At 39.8% G+C, this 17,903-nt stretch overlaps 1 protein-coding gene across 1 annotated transcript in view; it reads left to right on the forward strand.

Moving 5' to 3' along the window:
• SV2C (synaptic vesicle glycoprotein 2C) overlaps nt 1-17,903 on the forward strand; it is a 115,434-nt gene that overhangs the window by 8,275 nt on the left and 89,256 nt on the right. The window contains exon 2 of the mRNA XM_055791372.1: nt 16,177-16,880. Coding sequence (XP_055647347.1) covers nt 16,301-16,880 — 580 coding nt within the window. The 5' untranslated portion in view covers nt 16,177-16,300. The remainder of the gene's footprint in view (nt 1-16,176; nt 16,881-17,903) is intronic.

The raw sequence follows: 17,903 nt of genomic DNA on the forward strand, positions 1-17,903 counted from the left end.
AGCACTTAATGAATGTGATGTACATCCTGAGGTCACTACGATGTGATGCTTTTAAAAAACTGATTATAAGCTATAATCAAGAAGTAATTGGTTGATCAAGCAATAATTTATTGTCTAAAATTGCTTTGCTTATTAAACATTTATGAATCTGATATTTTTCCTTTTTATTTTTATTAGAAAAGGCAAATGACTTTTAGAGCCTGGCTGCTGTGTTTTACTGAGACTTAATTTGCAGGTTTTTTGCCTACTTTGGACCTACACCTCTACCTACATAAGTCAGTTGTTTCTCCTTATTCTCTCTTCAGGCTCTCCCAGCCATAGAGTAGGCAATAGACCTGCTTGGAGTGTAAAACCAATTTACTTCATAAGTCAGCTGGCACTGGCATCATACAGATAATTTTTTGCCCTTGAACCAAAAATATTATCTGATATGAGTAATCCAGGGACCCCCTTGTGGGTGTGTAAGGGGAGTCTTAATGTTTCTTTTGAATAAGCGATAATAATAGGCCAAGTCTGAAGACAAAAAAAAAAAAAAAAAAAAAGGAAATGCTTATAAATGCCTATTAGTAATGTGGAACATTTAAGTAGTTTGATGCTCAAGCATGAGGGTAAATGAGAACTCACTGGAGGAGCCTGCCAAGTGTGAATAGTGGTCCTTCAACATGCTTTGTGAGTGTGTGTAATTGAGGTGCCGATACAGGGATGGTCCACCTCATTGGTGGCATTCAGGGACATTATTGATGATGCATTGCTTCCCTGATTCACTAGTAGTAGCAATATCTTTAGTTACACAAAAAGCACATGTAAACATGGTACCACCATGTAGGCTTATTGTATTTGATTATCTGCTGAAAAGCCAGGATTTATTTTGTTCAAGGGAAAAACCTGTATAGAGCCAGGGTGGAAAATAGGGACAATAATTAGTCAGATTGAAGACAAATTCAAGGGAAATTCCTTCAAAACACGGCCAGGCCAGGATGGTACCTTACTGACCTTTACAGTGCCAGTGAGCTACAAGTCTAGCAAAGATAAAACTAAGTTGGTGAAAAACTTAGTAATTCTTACCTTTTGGAGAATGTATGGTTTTTAGGGATTAAGCCAGTCTGAGGTTAGACTTCAGAATGAATTACCAGAGAGTTTTAATTCGTAGCATGTATTCTAGTGACAACATTGTAGCTTTTTAGCAAGTGTGAGAAAATTTCAGCCCTAAACTAAATAAATCCATGTGGGTGCAGGTGCATGGCTTCAATTAAATCACAAATTTGACATTTTAGAAGCTTATATTTTGCATCCCTACTTGGTTCACTAAACTTTATGAGTCCTTATTTTGTAGATATGGTAACATAGGTGAGAAGGGAGCACAGAAAGAGGCTAAAATAATGGACTGATGAACGGTATCTGTACCAAAGATGCAGCAGTCCCTAGCTTTTCAGATTCTGCAGCTTAGGCCTCTGATAAAATGGCCTTTATCCACAACTCAGAGTGCATTATGCAATCTGAGCACTACCTCAGTGTGCCTTTCTTCCCCTGGGTAGAATATGTAGAAGTGGATAGCACAACTGAACAAACACAGTGCTCTGTCATTGAAAGCACAGACTAGGCAGCAAAATGAAGATGGAAGAGCTGGTGAACGTTTTTTGCAATTTCAGTAAGCCTCCTGCAGCTTATTTTGAAAACACCCTACTTGCTCTGTTCCCTGTGTTTGACTCTGCCCAGCAGAGATGTGTTGAGCTGACGGTCTGCCAACAGAAACCATTTCTGTTTTATTTTAAAGCAGAATGACACATGCCCGCCTTTTTTCCTCAGTGTGTGCTTTATGGACATGGACAATTCTACAATCCACTGATATCCTCAGTCTTCACACTTATTCTTAGCCTAATTCTTAGTCTGGTTATTAAAATTCTCAACAATCAACACTGAAGTTGACCATCTTCCTGCAGTTCCCAGCTTTGAAATTGTTTTTCCTTCTTCTCTTGGAGAGTTTTAATTGACTGTCAGGACCTCAGGTGCCTCAACAGGCCTTAATCAACCCTGCTCAGCCTCACCTGGGACACCTCCTGGGAGCTCACATCCTCTGTCAAGGACTCGAGTTCCCTTTAAGCTCAGGCTTAGGCACCCCAGCTGTACCTGAGCTACATCGTAGGTGCTGTTCCTGCATCTCAGGCTGGATTGCCCTGATTGATCTTGGGCATAATACTGCATCACCTGGGCTGAAGAGCACGAGGCTGTTGATGGAAAGCCATTGTTCTTACCATCTCTGTACAGCCTGCCTGGGGACCATGCTCCATCAGCAAAGGTGTTGCGCTACTTGCACTATGGTTCCCCTCAGTTTCTGCCTTCTCTTTCCTCCTGGAGCAGTCTCATGATTGCTGCTCCCTGGCAGCTCTCACAAAGGCTGAAGCCTGAGCTTAAATAGAGCTCCTGGACAAGCAGGCAGAAGGTGCTTGTGTGAGGGGTCCAGGTGAGGCTTATCAGGGAAAGCAAGGTCTGTTGGGGCACTCAGTGTCCTCCTAGAGGTTCCTGACTTGTAGACTACCCTTAGGACGTGAAAGGTCATTAAAAACAGCGAGTGAGTCTATTGCCAGCAGGCTGAAATTCTGTACATATGGCTCCTTTTCTCCACTGGAGAAGCTGAAGGCATCTCTAAATTTCAAAAGGTTGAAACTGCTTTAGGTGTACAGAATGATATACCCAAAGCTATAAAGACTGTTGTGACCAAAACGACGATCTGGAAGAGCACCAGTAACAGCCCAGGAAAGAGAGATGTCAGAAAATGTAGCAGTATTTTTCATTAGCAATCGCTGATTTTACCTGTTACCAGAATGGCTAGTAGAAAGCTCAGCTTTGGCATATGTAGCAATGCTAGCCTACAAACAAACATTGGCTTAGTTCTTTTTTCTGGCAAGAGGTGGGGAACACACACTGCATTTCAGCTGCAGAACTATGATCTTTAGCATCAAGCCTATGTTATCTGTCTGTGATCTCGCATTTCAGTCTGCCACACCAAGCAGCAGCACACTCTTCAAGTCTGAAGAGGGTGTTTGCAAGGCACATTAAGGATGAGTGTTTGGGACTAGATTAGAATTAATTAAAATGCTCACACTGAAGCCAGTGGGATTTGGAATGAACACATAACCACCTTTGATGTAGTGATTAGCAGCAGCAGTTTACTAGAACCACATGGTAGAAATGCGTAAGAAACAACCCAAAATTCTGTACAACTTTTAACATTGGGATTATGAATTCATCATTTTTTACATCGAGTGAACATGCAAGGAGAAAAATGGCATTGGAAGAAACCCTTGCAAGGAAGGAAGGCTGAATAAACAGGATCTTTGCAACGGTGCACTGGAGGGACATGGGTTTGATTTCCTCTGCTGCCACACAAATAGCATATGAGAAATATCATCAATGCAGGATCTATTCTATCATATATAAAGATAGGAATAGGAGCAATTAGAAGTTTTCTGGAGGGGCTAGTGTCAGAAGTCTTAAGCTGGTTGACTCTTAAGTCTGGAGCAAACTAAGAAAAGCAACTTCACACTTGTTCGCCTTCACAGGGAGGACAACATACTACTGCTGCCAGTTGCTGAAACTAATGTATACGTTCCTCTCCTCTCTTAATTCACCTTAAAAGGGTTTTCATGAAAAGGAACTGTAGTAAAAACAGGTGGAATAAAGTAAAAATTATTATTAACAGATTAAAAATGAGTAATAATTGCATAATAATAAAAAAGTCCCTCCTTCTAGTTGTATGTCTTCCTACTAAAAGAAGTACTTGTTTATTGTAACAATGTGGACTGTAGCATGTAGGAGCTGCAGCCATATTAATGGTTTTCTTCTAACCCCAAGGTTCCATATAGTTTGATAAATCAAACCATTAAGAGAGTACAGAGCGGCCTTACTCAATTTTTCATGTTACCGCCATGTTTTAAAAGATGGAATATCAGTGATATTTAGGGCACTTAATGTGACAGTCAGGAAAGCAAAAACACATGTACCATGCAACTTGAGGTAATAGTGCAATTCAGGTTAAGAAACTGAAGAGACGTAATTAAATGTGTTGTCAGCAAATGATGCAGTTTCAATATGGCTAAAACCTGAGTTTATCGGAATCTTTAAGAAGTCTTTCTACGCTGAGAAAACTTTAAGAAGTTTTCTAGCATGGAATAAAATTATGTGAACAGTTTGTACAATTATAAGTCAGTGCAGCCTTAAAAAATGCAATTGGATTTTCAGGAGCAACATTTACATTCGTGGAGGTTAAAGCACTCATGATTTCCTTTCTTACTCAGTTAAGGCCTGGAAGACAATGAGCCAGCCTTAGTTGTGAAAAAAGTAATTTCCACCTGAACCTGTTACATTTCCCCCCAGGGAGAGGTAAGACTTTATGGGTGTGCAGAATCACTTTTTTCAGTGCAACAGAACCAGCACTGTATTTAGATATCACATTCCATATTCTTTCATAGCTGAGGTATGTCTGAAACAGAGGGATATGTTATTGTGATCACAGACTTCCAGTAAAAACACTGTATCTGGCATGGTGCAGAAAACAGTTCTAGCAAAACCCAAAAAAGAACAGGATGAAATAGAAAAGGTTGGTGTACATCATCTGGAATATATACAGTACAGTTTTTTTCAGCCAAATAATTTAGAAAGTACCCTGTTCTTTAAGAATAACAGAGGAAATCTAGGGTGGATGTAAAATAAAATCACTTTGCAAGAAGGAATTTGGCAGTCTTTGTTGTAAAAAAGTGTTTGAGATGAATTCAGGTTGGTAGGCTACTTTTAAAATGCAGTAATCCCTTCAATAGCCTCCTTCCTCCTTTACAAGAGATGCCAAGATATTTGAAGACAGATCATCAACTTTTAATTATTTCAGAATGAAAAATAAAATAAAATAAAACTATATAAAGCTTTTAGATTTAATTCCTACTTAATTATGCAGAACAATTTTTTGCTATTTATAAATTATTTTGAAGGCACTGAAAATACATTTTGCCAAGGTATCTGTTATCTGCATATTATCAGACTGGTTTTATTACAGCTGTCTATGAATGTTCCTCCTGCCATACTTGATTATAGCTGAGTTTCCATATTGATGAATTTCCATGTCACAATCTCTGAAAGTCATTGTTACTTCCTATGTGCAAGTACACTCCTTATCAACTCTGTTACTGCCTTATTCTGCATAATGATCTGTAGCTGACATATACAGCTTTTACTTCTGTAGTTAGGCTGCTTAGTATTTTGAATTTGGGTGTTTTTGAGTTGTTTTCTCTCAGAGGTACCAAGTTTATGGAAAAGCATAAGGAAGAAATTATTTACAATTCAAAGACCAATGTATTGAAATCACCAAATATTAAAAGCTATTTTGATACCGGCCCATGTCAAGTTGGGCAAGTGACTTAACTTTTCTGTGCTTCAATTGCCAGTGTTTCAAAGCAGGGAAATTATTAAATACACTACCTGTGTAGTTTATCTAAAAGCAAATTCTTGTTTTAAACAATTGTAGTCTAAAGCATTTATTATTTTCTGTAACATGAAGGCTATATGCCATCTAGTTTTGCTTTTCAAAACAGACCAGAAATAGCAGGCACATTCACCAAAGTGACATTTTTACGTGTTTCAAAATCACTAGAGATCGGACCTTTTGATCTAGAGTAAAATCATAAAAATGTTGGCATTTTTATGGCATGTGACAGGGACATGACAAATACCTGATCCATATTTAATTACTGGTCAGAACTGACATCTTTGCCAAATGCTTCTCCAACATCAAATCTGTATGAAAACTGGAGACTTTTTCTCATATGGGCAGTTGTTCTTTAACCATTTTTCGCTAACTATTTAGGCTTTATGACCTCTGGCTGTGTATGTAACCTGTCCTCCGGAGTCCACTGAGGCATCCCTTAGTCTCTTGTTTTCCAGACTGTATTCTGAACCTTTTCAGTTATTCTGTGAAAGTTACATTTTTACACTGTCTCATTCAGCACTTGACACTTTTAATTTATAAAAGTGACCTCTTAATTTAATATGGAACAATTGTTTATTTTATTTTTTTTTAAAGTGTGTGTTAGAATGATAGAATAATGTAGGTGGGGGAGGGGACCTCTGGAGGTCATCCAGTCACAAACCTGGACTTAACATAGCTCAGAGACTTGTCTGGTTGAGTTTTGAATAACTCCAAGCCTGGGGACCCCCAGACTCCTCTGTGCTGCCATTCCAGCCTTTCTGGGAAGAATTTCTCTGTTAAAACTGGCTGGACTTCCTTTACTGCAGCTTGCAGCTGTTTCCTCTTTTCTTTTTGTTCTTTACGTCTGGAAAGAGCTGCACCCCATTGTCTTTATAGTCCTTCATTAGATGATGGGAGGTGGTGAATAGATTCTTCCTTAAGCCTTCTCCTCTGCAGGCTGAGCAAACACAGCTCCCTCTCCTTGCATATCATGCATCTCAGGCACCTAACCAGCCAGGTGATCCTCTTCCTCTCCAGTTTGTCGTTACCTTTTTTAGATTATGGTGGTGGTGAGGGGTGTGAAATAGGACATGGTAGTCTAGGTGTGGCTACACAGGTAGAAGGGAAAAACTCCCTTCAGGCAGTGGGCAACACACCTGCTAATGCAACCCAGGACACCAGCCATCTGTCATGGCAGAAAGGGCGCTCTGCAGGTTCATGTTCAGCCTGTTGTTCACCTAGAACCTCAGGCCCATTTCTGCACTTAATGCAGTGACTTAAATCTAACCTATGTAAATATTGTTTTAATTCAGGGAATACATTACTTAAATTTGCATTTTGGTATAACCAGCTTAGTCAGATACAGCAATAATAAGCCCCTATATTAGAATAGTTATCAGAGAATGCTTTTTTGTTCATTTCCTTCATTGCTTTCTAGCACTAGCAGGATAAAAAACTGCAAACAAACCAGTCCATGCCACTGCGGTGGGTTGACCCTGGCTGGATGCCAGGTGCCCACCAAAGGCACTGTATCACTTCCCTCCTCAGCTAGACAGGGGAGAGAAAATCCACAAAAAGGCTTGTGAGGCAATATAAGGACAGGGAGAGATCACTCACCAGTTACCATCCTGGGGAAAACACACTCAGTTTGTGGACATTAATGTAGTTTATTACTGTTCAAATCAGACTAGGGTAATGAGAAAGAAAAACAGAATCTTAAAACACCTTCTTCTCAGTCCTCCCTTCTTCCTGGGCTCAGCTTCCCTCATGATTTTCTCTACCATCTCTTCCTGAGTGGCACAGGGGGTCAGGGAATGGGACAGGGCATGGGGGCTGTGGTCAGTCCATCACACGCTGTCTCTCCTTCTCCTTCCTCCTCATCCTCTTCGCCTGCTCCAGCTGGGTCCCCCACAGGGTCACAAGTCCTGCCAGGAAACCTGCTCCAGCATGGGCTGCTCTGTCTCCATGGGTCCACAGGTCCAGCCAGGAGCCTTCTCCAGTGTGGGCTCTCCATGCGGTCACAGCCTCCTTTGGACACATACACCTGCTCCAGCATGGGGTCCTCCATGGCCTGCAGGTGGATATCTGCTCCACCGCTAACCTCCATGGGCTGCAGGGGCACAGGCTGCCTCACCATGGTCTTCACCACAGGCTGTAGGGGAATCTCTGCTCTGGTGCCTGGAGCACCTCCTGCCCTCCCTTTGCACTGACCTTGGGGCCTGCAGGGTTGTTGCTGTCACAGAGTCTCACTTCTCTCTTCTGGCTGCCATAGCAGGGTTTTTGCCCCTTCTTAAGTACATTATCCAAGAGGTGCTACCGCCTTCGCTGATGGGCTCGGCCTTGACCAGTGGTGGGTCCATCTTGGAGCTGGCTGTCACTGGTTCTGTCAGACACAGGGAAAGCTTCTAGCAGCTTCTCACAGAAGCCACCCCTGTAGCACCCCTGCTATCAAAATCTTGCCATGTAAACCCAACACAACCACCAAGCATAAGTGTATCTTTTTGGATTGAACTTGTGAATTCTCCCTGTCCAAAGTTAGTTGTTACTAATGATTTGATTATAGCAAAGCATTCCGTTATACATATGTATACCTAATATATTAATATGTTAATTATATGTATGTATTAATAGAGATACCCATATCGATACATATATAAGTAAATTATTATTTTTTTAGCTACACTCACTGATGTGTTTCATGTTTTCCACCCAGGCTCATTTCATTTTACTATACAACCAGAATTATTCCTTTTTTCCCCTCACTATTTAAGTGAAATCGGTGAATGCTCAGTTTCTTCTCAGTTGCCCACAGCTGAGCAGTCTTTCACCAGAAAAGTTTAGTATGTCATTCTTTTTTTGAGTATTTATCTCTTTTCAGAAGATACTTCGTCAAGGATGCTGGTTGAATACCAACGAGGAAATGGGCTTTCAGTCACAGAAAACACAATATATACTTTGTCACTTTTTTAGCTTGAGAGAGACAAACGTCTTTCACTGAAGGGGGAATAGGTTAACATGAGTGCTTGTGATTCTCAGAACTAGCATCAGTCTGATGTCAAGCTTGTGAAACAGAGATAAAATTGAAGTAGCAAGTTCCGCTGTTGCCATGCTGAAAATGTAGCAAAATACAGTATTTAGGAAATGAGAACTATGGAATCCTAAAGAAGGATTTTGATGTCTAACTTTTCATATCCTGTTACAAACAATAAAAAGTAACAAGTATTAAAAAAGAAAGCATGCATGCTTCCAGTGAATAGCAAAATGCTGGAAGGCAGCGTGGGTTACAAAACAGAGTGTTAAAGTAACGCTTTGCCAACAAACCACTACTCTCTTAGGAATGTTTATTGGCCGCAAAAGCTGATTCCCCATGAGGAGGTGAATATAAACCAGCAGCAGAGAAGGAGGGAGTTGGCAGACCCTGTTAGCTCAGAACTGAGAAGAGTCCTGGGACTTTATTCTGCAGGCACAGGGATGATGTGCCCCGGCAGAAAGCTGGCAGCACAGAAGGCTAATTCTTTACAGAAAGTTTTTCCCAGTGGGAGCTGAGACTGTGACCCTGTATTTCTTCCTGAAATGTAAAGAAGGCTTGCCTGCTTTATTCCAGGAAGAAAGGAAAGGCACTTAATTCCAGCTTGTAATACATCTTGCCCTACAAGATGCCCTTCAACCTTCCTGTGTTTTCCCTAAGCTCCAGCACTGTTCTGTGGCATCTGTCAGTCTAGTAGTTGTATGGTTGCTGTTTCGTAGTATGTGTGCATCACAGATTTGTGCCGTGTAATTTCAGAAATGGCTGCATGATTGGTTGAGTCTCGTCCTGTTGTATTTGCAGATTTTATTCCCTGGAGACTTTCTACAACACATTATTTCTTTATTTTTCTTCCAGGGTAGGACTCCTTGGCTATTTTCTTAGGGCTTCACTTCAGTCTCAGCACTTTTAAAATACATTTGTCTAGGTATTTTTCCCCAGGTTTTCTATCTGTCTTCTCTGTTATGAGGGGTATTACTTTTCTGTCTTCCTTTGACCTTCAGCCCTTCTTGACAGCTGGTGGGCCTTTACTTTCAGAGGAGACTCTTGTCTGATTTCGGTGCAGCAGAAAACATGACCATGGTAGATAGCAGAAACAGAGCGATAGCTGGTGTGATTTTGGTGGGGTTTTTTTGATCGGCAGTGTTGGGCAATGAAAACGTGCCTGTTCACCTGCTCTGTGCTATTCCCTCACTGTTAAAATGCAGGATGATTGTTTTTACTGTGATTCTGACCATTGAAAAGTACCATACATATTGGATGCGCATACCCTGATGTAGAAAGTGAATTTTCAAGAGAAGTAGGTATGAGAAGGGGGAATGGCTCTTGGCTCCAGTGGGAAATGCAATTTTCTTTCACTATGACAGTCTGAAAAGTGCAGAAACATGTTTAAATACATTTGGTTAAAATAATTTTTTTCAAAATAATGGAATTTCAACCTCACAAGATTTTGGTGGTCACTGAAGGTGGTGTGGTACAATATGCAATCTCATTAAATTTCACTGAAGAGACTTTATGTCGTCCACCTGACTGAAATTTCTCCTTCCTTGATTCTTGTCAATACTTATTGAACAAGTTGATGCATTTTTGTAACCACGACTCAACAGCGATCCTGGAAATGCTCATTTAAGAGGTCCACAGGATGCATGGAGGATTGTTCAAAGTGCAAATTAAAACCACAGTGTTGGAAGAGTGTTCCAGCAGTCCTGCCTTGACTTTAATGAGAATGAATTTTTCAGTGTTTGCTGTGTAAAACCAGTAAGTAGCACCTTCATGTAGTCAGACAGTGATCAGACTGATTGCAAAATCAACAAAAGCAATTAAAACTCAAGTATTGAAGTAAAATAAGGCAAAAGAAGTACTTAGCATTAGATTTTTAAAAAAAGCTTATTAGTGAAGTTATTTTCTTTGTATGTGCTATTCTCTGTTGTTTACTGTGTAAAAGTTAACAAGGAATGTCAAAGTATGTCCTATTTTTTGTTCAGTCACCTTTTCCTAGAAAAGTAAGCTTTTGATTAAAAAAAATTCAAAGGAAAGGATCACTTCACTGCAATGTCTTTACAATTTTGCTGATACAAGTTAATATATAGATATGACTATTTCAGTTTTGTAACACTGTCTAGCCCTACTATTGGCGAGGGCATTGAGCTAAATGTACTTCTAAGAAATTAAATGTATTAGTAAGTATTTCAACCAGAAAGTAGATAACATCTTCCCTTGCTGTCAGTAATAAAGCTATTTTGTAGGTCAAAAGAAAGCATGAAAAGAGCTTAATAAGAGAGCATGGACCACAGATGAATCCTTGATCAGACTGTGACCTTAGGTGGAACTATGCATCAGAGGGGTTTAGAAGCCCAAGTGTAATTAATGACAGCCAGCTGAATCAGACATGTCTGCATCACTGTTTAAAAGGATGGCGGTGCTCATAAAACTTACCAGCATTCTGGCATCCTCCTTCAGGATATTCTTTGAAAGATATTTAGAGCATAGAAGTAATGCAGAGGAGTAATAATAGTGCGAGTATAAAATGAAGAGTGGCCCATCTCCTAAATTTGCACCTATCATTTTCTACTCTGGCTTCCTTGGTTAAAGGAGAATTAATTTTTACAATATTATTGAATATTTTATCATAGATTATTCAGTTAAGATTTCCTGATTTTCACTGGGCAGAGTTTTTTATTTTTGCTCTTACAAATGCATTTGGTCTGATTTCATTGTACCATTAGCTTTTTGGGTTTGTACTGATTTAAGTAGAGCTTTTGCAGATCCTGCTTCTATGCTTACATATTCAGCTGTAAGTGAGGAGGAATTAGGCCCGTAGTCAAAAGCACTGTGAGAAAAGCATTAGTAGAGTTATTAAGTTTCAGTGATACTTTGAGGCCCGAAGAGCCAGTTAAAGATAATATTTTTTGTTAACGGCTGACGTACACAGAAAAAAATGAATGTGTTCAGGCAAAGATGTCCTTTTTTTCTAATAAAGGTTATAAAATTTCAAGCAAAAATGAGTTAAAACCAATTCCTCTGGTTTTATTCTAATTAGATAGGTAGGTTAAACAGTTTAAGAGAAGCTGGGTAGGCAGAGCAGATAGTGAAGAGAAGTAAACAGTTATGTTGTTCACTGAGGAGGGAAAAGAATGAAATGGGAAAGGAGAGATTGCAGTGTACCACAAAACCCCCATGTCTGCTGAATTCTCTGATGTATACTTAGATTAATGAACTCCCGGGTTCATCTTGTGTACATGTTTTTTGGCTGCCCTGAGGATGAATAGTGTTAAGTGCTGGTTCAGGGCAAGTGGTGAGAATGCCATTCAAACTGGGAGAGGTTTGGGGACTGCCGCTGCTGGTGGCACTGCAGCCTTACACTGCAGCCGTGATTTACATGGCTTTGGAGGTGCAGCCTGGATGTGTGACTTTCAACACAAGAGAAAGAAAATTTGCTTAGACTGCAGAAGCATGTCTTTTAATCTGCTGACATTATCCAAAAAGAGCCCCATTCTCACCAGCTTTGGTGTCACCTCTTATTTATTTTAAATAAATAAATACCACTAATAATAAATATATATAGTGCCTCTATAATTAAATACCTTTTTTTTGAGGTATCTATTCTTTATAGGGGCAAACTGAAGCACATACTACCCTAGAACAACTTCTGGAACAGTTTTGTGCATGAAGAAATGGGAGGAAGTTTGTAGGTATCCCAGTAAATTCAAGTGGCTCAGGTTTGTGGTGACTTGTAGGATTGCATCCTTCATGGTATTTGAACTGTACCATGCAAAAATCATTGGAGAACTTTAGTAAAATTTGAATACCACTGTTCTTTGTCATGACACAGCAATGCATAATACTTTTCTATTTTTTCTTAACCTTTTTTTTATAACTGAGAGCATATGCAAGAAAAAATATCTTCTGTTTGTGAGTTCACATAGTTCAAGTGCCTATATTTCACCTGGAAATAAAATCACCTGACACATCAGAGTAGTGTAATTAGAAGTAATTATGATCTAACAGAAGATTATAACTTCAGATGAAGACTGACTTGGAACAACAGATAAACTCAGAAGAAACAAAACACTTGTAACCATGCAAAGGTCATTGATAGTAAAAAATGAGAGTACAAAAACCAGAATCAAAGTGTTGGATAAAATGTGTATTTTAAAAAGCATCAGCTTAAATAAGAAATGTTTTTCAGTATTTTCTTTTTCTTTGACAAGGAATTACAGATTTAAAAAAAAAAAAAAGCAGGAAAGATCCTATATTAGTTTCCCAAGTGTATCGAAAATGCCATAGCTCTGTTTCAGTGTGACTTCCAGGTCTATTCTGAAAAATGTGTTATCTGAAGATATGCATATAGTTAATATCATGGTTTGTTAGTCTTCATTGAATCTTCTCATGGCTTATGTTAGGCAAAGATGTGAGTCTTGTGGAAATGGGTTTTCTGACATCCCATAGATTTGCATCTTCATGGGACCTCACTGATTTAGTTTGCAGTGTCCGACCTTTATTTCAGATGTAGAGCAATATGTACAGTGGTAACTACACTGAGAATTGTGAATATAATAGAATGGAAAAGAATAAACATTAGTGCAAACAAGTAGTTTGATATTTTGTACATGCATCTTTGAATGTTTTGGAAAAAATAATTCTGTAGGCTTTTCTTGAAGTATTGTTTTTATTTCAGATGAAATCACTATTTTCCTGGGATATTTGTTTGGTTGTTTTACTTGAATAAGAATGTGATGTTTAGTTTAGTAAAAATGAGCAGGCTTGTTGGTTAAGACAGCTGGTACAAACAAGAATATATGGTTAGACTCTCGTCTGAGCTTTTGCTGCTTTATGCTACTGAGGTAGTTATTAATCTTCACTTTTTCAGATTTTCCAGTTACTTCCTTGTAGTCAATCAGTCCAACATAATTAAAAGGGTGGGGAGCTATCATGCATGGGCTGTAAATAATTCCTCTTTGTACTTACCATGCTTAAGGCAGGGATTCCAGTTCATTGAGAAAGCAACGCTGTTTAAAAGAGCAATGTTCGAATTAGGTGTACTGCTTGGAAACTTAGACAAGATAAGGAGAAATTTCTGATTTCATACTCAGTACATCTTTCTGTCTGCCCAGACAGAAATTTGACTTAGTTTATGTGCAGGTTTTTGCTGGCAGACTTATGCTATTAATGAGTTTGAACGGGTGTAATTCCTTATTAACATACCTGGTCTGTCTTAAACTACAGTGTAGGCTCAGTTCCTTTTGCAAATTTTGTGTTTTTAGAGTCTGCTGAACTCATAAGACAGGTGTACTGTAGGAGTACAAAGCACAGTTTTGCCAGTGTCGGTATTTAGTCTTTATGTTCCTTTAGTATTCCTAAACTCCTGCACTCTTCCCTCCATAGACATACCCTACAGTTAAATGGAATTTGACAAGTAAAAATCCTTAAAAGAAGACTGATCTCACTGAGGAAAAAACCCACAGTAATCCAAGAATTAGAGGAGTTCAGAGTTTAGGTTAAATAGGAAGCATGCACATTCTAAAATAATCTAAAATGGTCACAATCTAGGAACAACTTTATAATCGTTAAGCTTTAGAGGAGTACCTGTTAAGAGTTCATGATGTTCTTGAAAGTGTTTGTAGAAGGCTACAGCAGACCAAGGTGAATGTTTTTATGCATTGAGTGTTCATTAACTGTTAGTAGATACTGTAGTCACGCACAGGGAACAGCAAGGATCAGATGCTTAATTCAGTAAAATAACTTCTAAGGAATGCCTTGAAAACTGAAAAGCTGTAATTAGAGAAAATGTCTTAGCATAAAAGATTCACCAGGATGACCAGCTTAGGAGAATCATCACGTACCTGAAACCAGCCTAAAATTTTCAGCCATAAATATTACATCTTGGCTTTTTTAAGACTGCATTTCTCTTCCAGTAAATGCTTCGGTTTGCATTGAATAGTTGAATAGTGCCATTATATCTGATTTCTTTGAGAAACATTCAGAGTGTTTGAAATTAATCTAGAGGAAGGTACTACAAACACATTTTCCACTATAGGTAAATTTCTATAGACATAAAAAAGGCTGGGGAAATATCTTTTTAGCTTCTTATTACCTTCATGTCTGTGTGATTTTAGGCTTGGTTTTCTTTCATCAGAAGTACATCATGTCCTTAGTTTATCTAATGCAGTCTGTAATTCTTTCTATGCCTCAAAACAGTATCAGTCTCAAAATTGATGCATAGAACATACTTCTGGGGACAGTGTTTGCAACTGAATGAGTAAAGAACCGCTTCTGAAAGCACTACCGTGGTCTTCTTCCATGGAGCTCAGGGGACAGTTCACACTACTTTAGCAAAGGGAATAGGACTTGCTTCAGAAATTTCTAGACATTTATTCTTACTCCTGCATTACATCTGACTGACTCCTTGGTTGTGCTGCTGCAGCTTTCTCTGAGGTTATGCTGGAAAATAGATCAGTAAAATTAACTCAGTTAAAAATAAACTTTTCCCTAAGCTGGAAGCAGGCAGTGTTTTCTTGGGAGCACTGCTACAGAAATTTTAGCCTGCTTTCTGCCGGTGGTGAGGCTTCTGCAATCCTGCTGCAGTGCCCAGATTCACCCTCTCCTTAACATTAGAAACGTGAGTAACGGTGAAGTTTTGTAATTGATTTCAGCTGTTCGGACTATGGACTGTTGCCAAAGAAGGATCCTGCATTTTGTCCCTCCCTCTCCTTGCGTGCGGCTGCCACTTCTTTCTACTACCTTTGATCATGCAGATGTGTGATGAGCAGCTTCCCTTGCTGATACGCCTGAAAACTGCCTGGAAAAGGAGGGAGCCATTAGTCTCTGGCCAAATAACCAAGTCAACTGCTGTTGACTCATTGTGTCTGCATTTGTGATCTTTAGCTGCATAAACGAAGAGATGGAAAGGAGAGGAGGGAGTGGGGCTGGGACAGAACGTCATGGTGGTCTCATGCAGCTAGATTGTGGTGAGCTCGTCCATACTAACACACTCTGTGGTAAATTAGCTGGTGACAGAGTTTCAACAGGCTGCCTCTACTGTGGCTGTGGGCAGGGGAGAGAGGGATGTGTCTGTCCATGGTTTAGATATTGGAAATCTTCAGAGTGTGAAAGTGCCACTAATGCCATCAACCCAACTCCCTGCACTGATTTTTTTAGGATGGGACTACATATTGCTAAGGCTTGATGTGAATGCACTGTGAATCCAATGGCCAAGCTCGGTCAACTTTGAGAGACTGGCACAGATCTCAGGAATATTAACTCCCTAGCGGTTTGTGTAGTGGGAGGCTGAACAGAGGGCAGATATTTCATGGTGACTCATTGAGAGAAAAGCTAATATTTGTAGGCTTTTATTACATAGCAGGGAATTCAAATGGGGAAGGACACTGCAGACAGAGTCAATATGATTTATGGTGCATGGAATTGCTTGTTTCGTCTCAGAATAAAACCTGGTATCCATTGAAAGATTAGAGTGTAATAAATTTCATTCTGAAAACTGATAGAGATACTAGTTTTCTCTTCAGGGTATTTTCCTTGAAACGTGGGATATTTTCATCTGTGAAGGAAATCCAGGTTTGTATATTTGAAGCCTGGAGCTGTGCTGTCCGGTGCTTAAAGTTTGGTATGTTACTTTATCAGTGTGAAGAAGCAACTAAAAAGGAGCAAAGTGTAAACTTGTTTCTCTCATATTTTGCAGGTTGAATATTACAGCTGCACCTGTACTTGGGCTTTTTCTGCTGATGTCCAACACACAATAGATATTCTAAACAGTATTCAGCAGGTCCCTCTGCAGCATAACAGCAATCCTTCTTTGATACAAGATGGAGGAGACATACAAAGATAGGACTTCATTAGTGAAAGGGGCAAAAGATATTGCCAGAGAAGTGAAGAGGCAAGCAGTAAAAAAAGTTAATAAAGCTGTTGACAAAGCTCAGGATGGCTACACACAGAGGTCCTACAACAGGTTCCAGGATGAGGAAGATGATGATGATTACTATGTCCAAGGAGGAAATTATGGTGTAGAAGCTAATGATGATGAAGGATCAAGTGAAGCAACTGAAGGGCATGATGAAGATGATGAAATTTATGAAGGGGAGTATCAGGGAATCCCTAACATGGGGCAGGGCAAGGATGGCATAGTGGCCTTAGGCCAGCCTATGCATGATGAATATAAGGATCGTCATGAACTGGAAACAGAGAGGAAAGCCGATGAAGAAGAGCTAGCACAGCAGTACGAACTAATAATACAAGAATGCGGCCATGGTCGTTTCCAGTGGGCCCTCTTCTTTGTGTTAGGAATGGCCCTAATGGCTGATGGGGTTGAAGTTTTTGTAGTAGGATTTGTGTTGCCCAGCGCTGAAACAGATATGTGTATCCCCAATTCTGGGTCAGGATGGCTTGGTGAGTAAAGTCTTCATTCTGTCTTTGTGCTATCACAAGTGTTGCTTACAGTATGCCTAAATATGTATTTGTCAACACCAATGCTTATCTAAAAATATGTTTGTACCAAATAGAAATAAGTAATCCACAAAGTGCATTTACAGCTAATACGGATTTAATGAAGACTGTAATTTTATTTTTTAGATAGTTGTTTTCTTTCTCAGTCATTAAGTATAAATAAATCATTAAAATGGAACACTGCACAGCAAAAAGAGGAGAGGGATACATCTTGCTCTCACATGCAAGAGCAGACATCCAGATGAACTAATTGGGGAAAAAAACCAAGCAGAAACCACAGTCCGAGTATTGGAGTTCTGCTTGATTTATACAGGCAAAATAAAGAGCAGGTGAAACAGTTGTCATACTGTGTAGGAGCCTTCCCAAGGGCAAGTTGGAATGTAACCTGGGAAATGCAGGAAATCCAGGGAAAAGTCTGTCTAGTCTTTTGTCTTTTAATCCTTTTAATCCCAGTGATTGTTCACTATCCAAAAAGTATAATGTTTATTTTGAGTTGCAGGGGGACAGACATCAGCAGGACAAATGGCTGAAGATGAGCTTGGGGTATGCTTTTTATGGCCATTCAGTTGATGGGCACGGGCTGCATCTCATCCTGTTGCCTCTTCCTTCCTGTAGTGCGGCAAATAGGCAGGCTGAGCCAGCCCTGTGTGACTTGTTGATAGCAGCACGCTGCGAGCAGGGCCATGCTTGCCCTCCCAGGGCCTGCTTGGGCCCAGCAAATAAAGCAAGGCTCTCATGGGGTAGAGCTGTGGAGAAAGGGTGTAGTAATGGTCCCCTGGGGGAGGGGGGAGGTAGGAGCATGGGGCTTGGGACATGGCAGAAAAAGGAACATGTACAACATAGACAAGCAGCTTGGACCTGAAGGACCCATGCTATTACAGAAAGGGAGGGCTTCTTTTAAAATATTTAGGAACCTTTGCCTTCTGGCAGATATGCTACTGTTTGTTCCCTGCATCTGTACAGTGC

This window comes from Falco peregrinus, chromosome Z (assembly GCF_023634155.1).
Source record: "Falco peregrinus isolate bFalPer1 chromosome Z, bFalPer1.pri, whole genome shotgun sequence".
Lineage (NCBI taxonomy): Eukaryota > Metazoa > Chordata > Aves > Falconiformes > Falconidae > Falco > Falco peregrinus.